The sequence below is a fragment of the Anarrhichthys ocellatus genome, unplaced genomic scaffold (assembly GCF_004355925.1).
Source record: "Anarrhichthys ocellatus isolate YVR2014 unplaced genomic scaffold, GSC_Weel_1.0 scaffold365, whole genome shotgun sequence".
In the NCBI taxonomy this organism is placed as follows: domain Eukaryota; kingdom Metazoa; phylum Chordata; class Actinopteri; order Perciformes; family Anarhichadidae; genus Anarrhichthys; species Anarrhichthys ocellatus.
The window spans coordinates 50,020-51,463 of record NW_022280355.1 but is presented as its reverse complement, the minus strand read 5'-3'; the positions used below and the strand labels follow the sequence as shown (position 1 = coordinate 51,463).

The 1,444-nt window shown below is 46.9% G+C and overlaps 1 protein-coding gene across 1 annotated transcript; it reads left to right on the top strand.

The window, feature by feature from the left end:
- The first annotated feature begins 86 nt into the window (after window positions 1–86).
- On the top strand, window positions 87–1,427 carry LOC116401350 (soluble guanylate cyclase 89Da-like). The gene is made up of 3 exons (XM_031879703.1): window positions 87–378; window positions 520–611; window positions 687–1,427. The coding sequence occupies exons 1-3, from the start codon at window positions 312–314 to the stop codon at window positions 828–830; spliced, it is 303 nt and encodes a 100-aa protein (XP_031735563.1). The 5' UTR covers window positions 87–311; the 3' UTR covers window positions 831–1,427.
- Window positions 1,428–1,444: the final 17 nt, after the last annotated feature.

Sequence of the window (1,444 nt, the reverse complement as noted above, 5' to 3'; positions counted from 1 at the left end):
ACGTACGTCCACGCGTTGAACGACGTACGTCCACGCGTTGAACGACGTACGTCCACGCGTTGAACGACGCACGTCCACGCGTTGAACGACGCACGTCCACGCGTTGAACGACGCACGTCCACGCGTTGAACGACGCACGTCCACGCGTTGAACGACGTACGCTCTGGTACGTACACGCGTTGAACGTCACACACTGGTACGTACACGCGTTGAACGTCACACACTCGGGTACGTATACACGTGGTAAGCGTAGTAGCCGTAACGTCTCGGTCTCCGTAGGTCCGGTGGTAGCCGGCGTTGTGGGGACGAAGATGCCCCGTTACTGTTTATTTGGAGATACAGTGAACACATCGTCGAGGATGGAGTCCACCAGTCTGGGTAACACTCGTTACTACACATTAAAGCACCAATTATATAACATATGTTACTATGCAGAATGAGTACTTTACGTGTATTGTGGTGCTGAGTACTTCTACCCTGTGGTATTCGTACCTTGACTGAAGTATCTGAGTCTTTCAGCCCTGAAGATTCAGTGCAGCTCCAGTACATTCTACCTGCTGGAGGAGATTGGAGGCTACCTGCTGGAGTGCAGAGGGATGATGCAGGTCAAGGTGAGCTGAGTCTCAGTTCTGTCGGGCTCTGGGAGCTGCCTGGCAACTCTCTGGATTCTGTCCGTCTCTTAACAGGGGAAAGGTGACATGGTGACCTACTGGCTGGAGGGGAAGAAGACGTCTCTGGTCTGCAAGGCCGTCACCGCGGAGACGGAGCGAGAGCCGTACTCGTCCGTGCCGGGCTTTCTGAGCGACGACGGCCTCCTGGACGCCGCCTGATCCCAAGAGAGCGCCGCAGTGTGTTGTGTGCTTCAATATGTTAATGAACGTTAGCGGTTTAGTTTATTTCAGTCGTTTTTAACTCGTGCAACTCAAATACACATAGAAATAATAAAAAGATGAATAGTAACGTAGTGACAAACTAAAGCAGGTTGATGCTGAGCGAGCAGCGTTCACTCATTGTGAATACTTAGTTCAGGTCCCTTTAGATTCATGCACTGAAGTTAAATGAAACGAATATATTTATATTAATTCCAAAAGTCACAAACAGAACTTCACACACGATACTTCCATCTGTTGCACAGTAACAGACATTAGTGTTCATTATAGTCAGTGGAGTGAAGTCAGGAAGCACGTTTACTTTAGTACACTTCATTCCAACATCGAGGTACTTTACTTCTTCTTTACTTCAGTGTCTCTATTTTCTGCTACTTTATACTTTCTTCCTGCTTTACTAATGTTTTACTTTCACAGTAACAGTTTGAACTACGATTATTAGTACTTCACTCGTTTAGTTTAAAGAAATTAAATCTCCCAGATTCATTTGTGTTTTCATAATTTCACATTTGTGTGTGTGTGTGTGTGTGTGTGTGTGTGTGTGTGTGTGTGTGTGT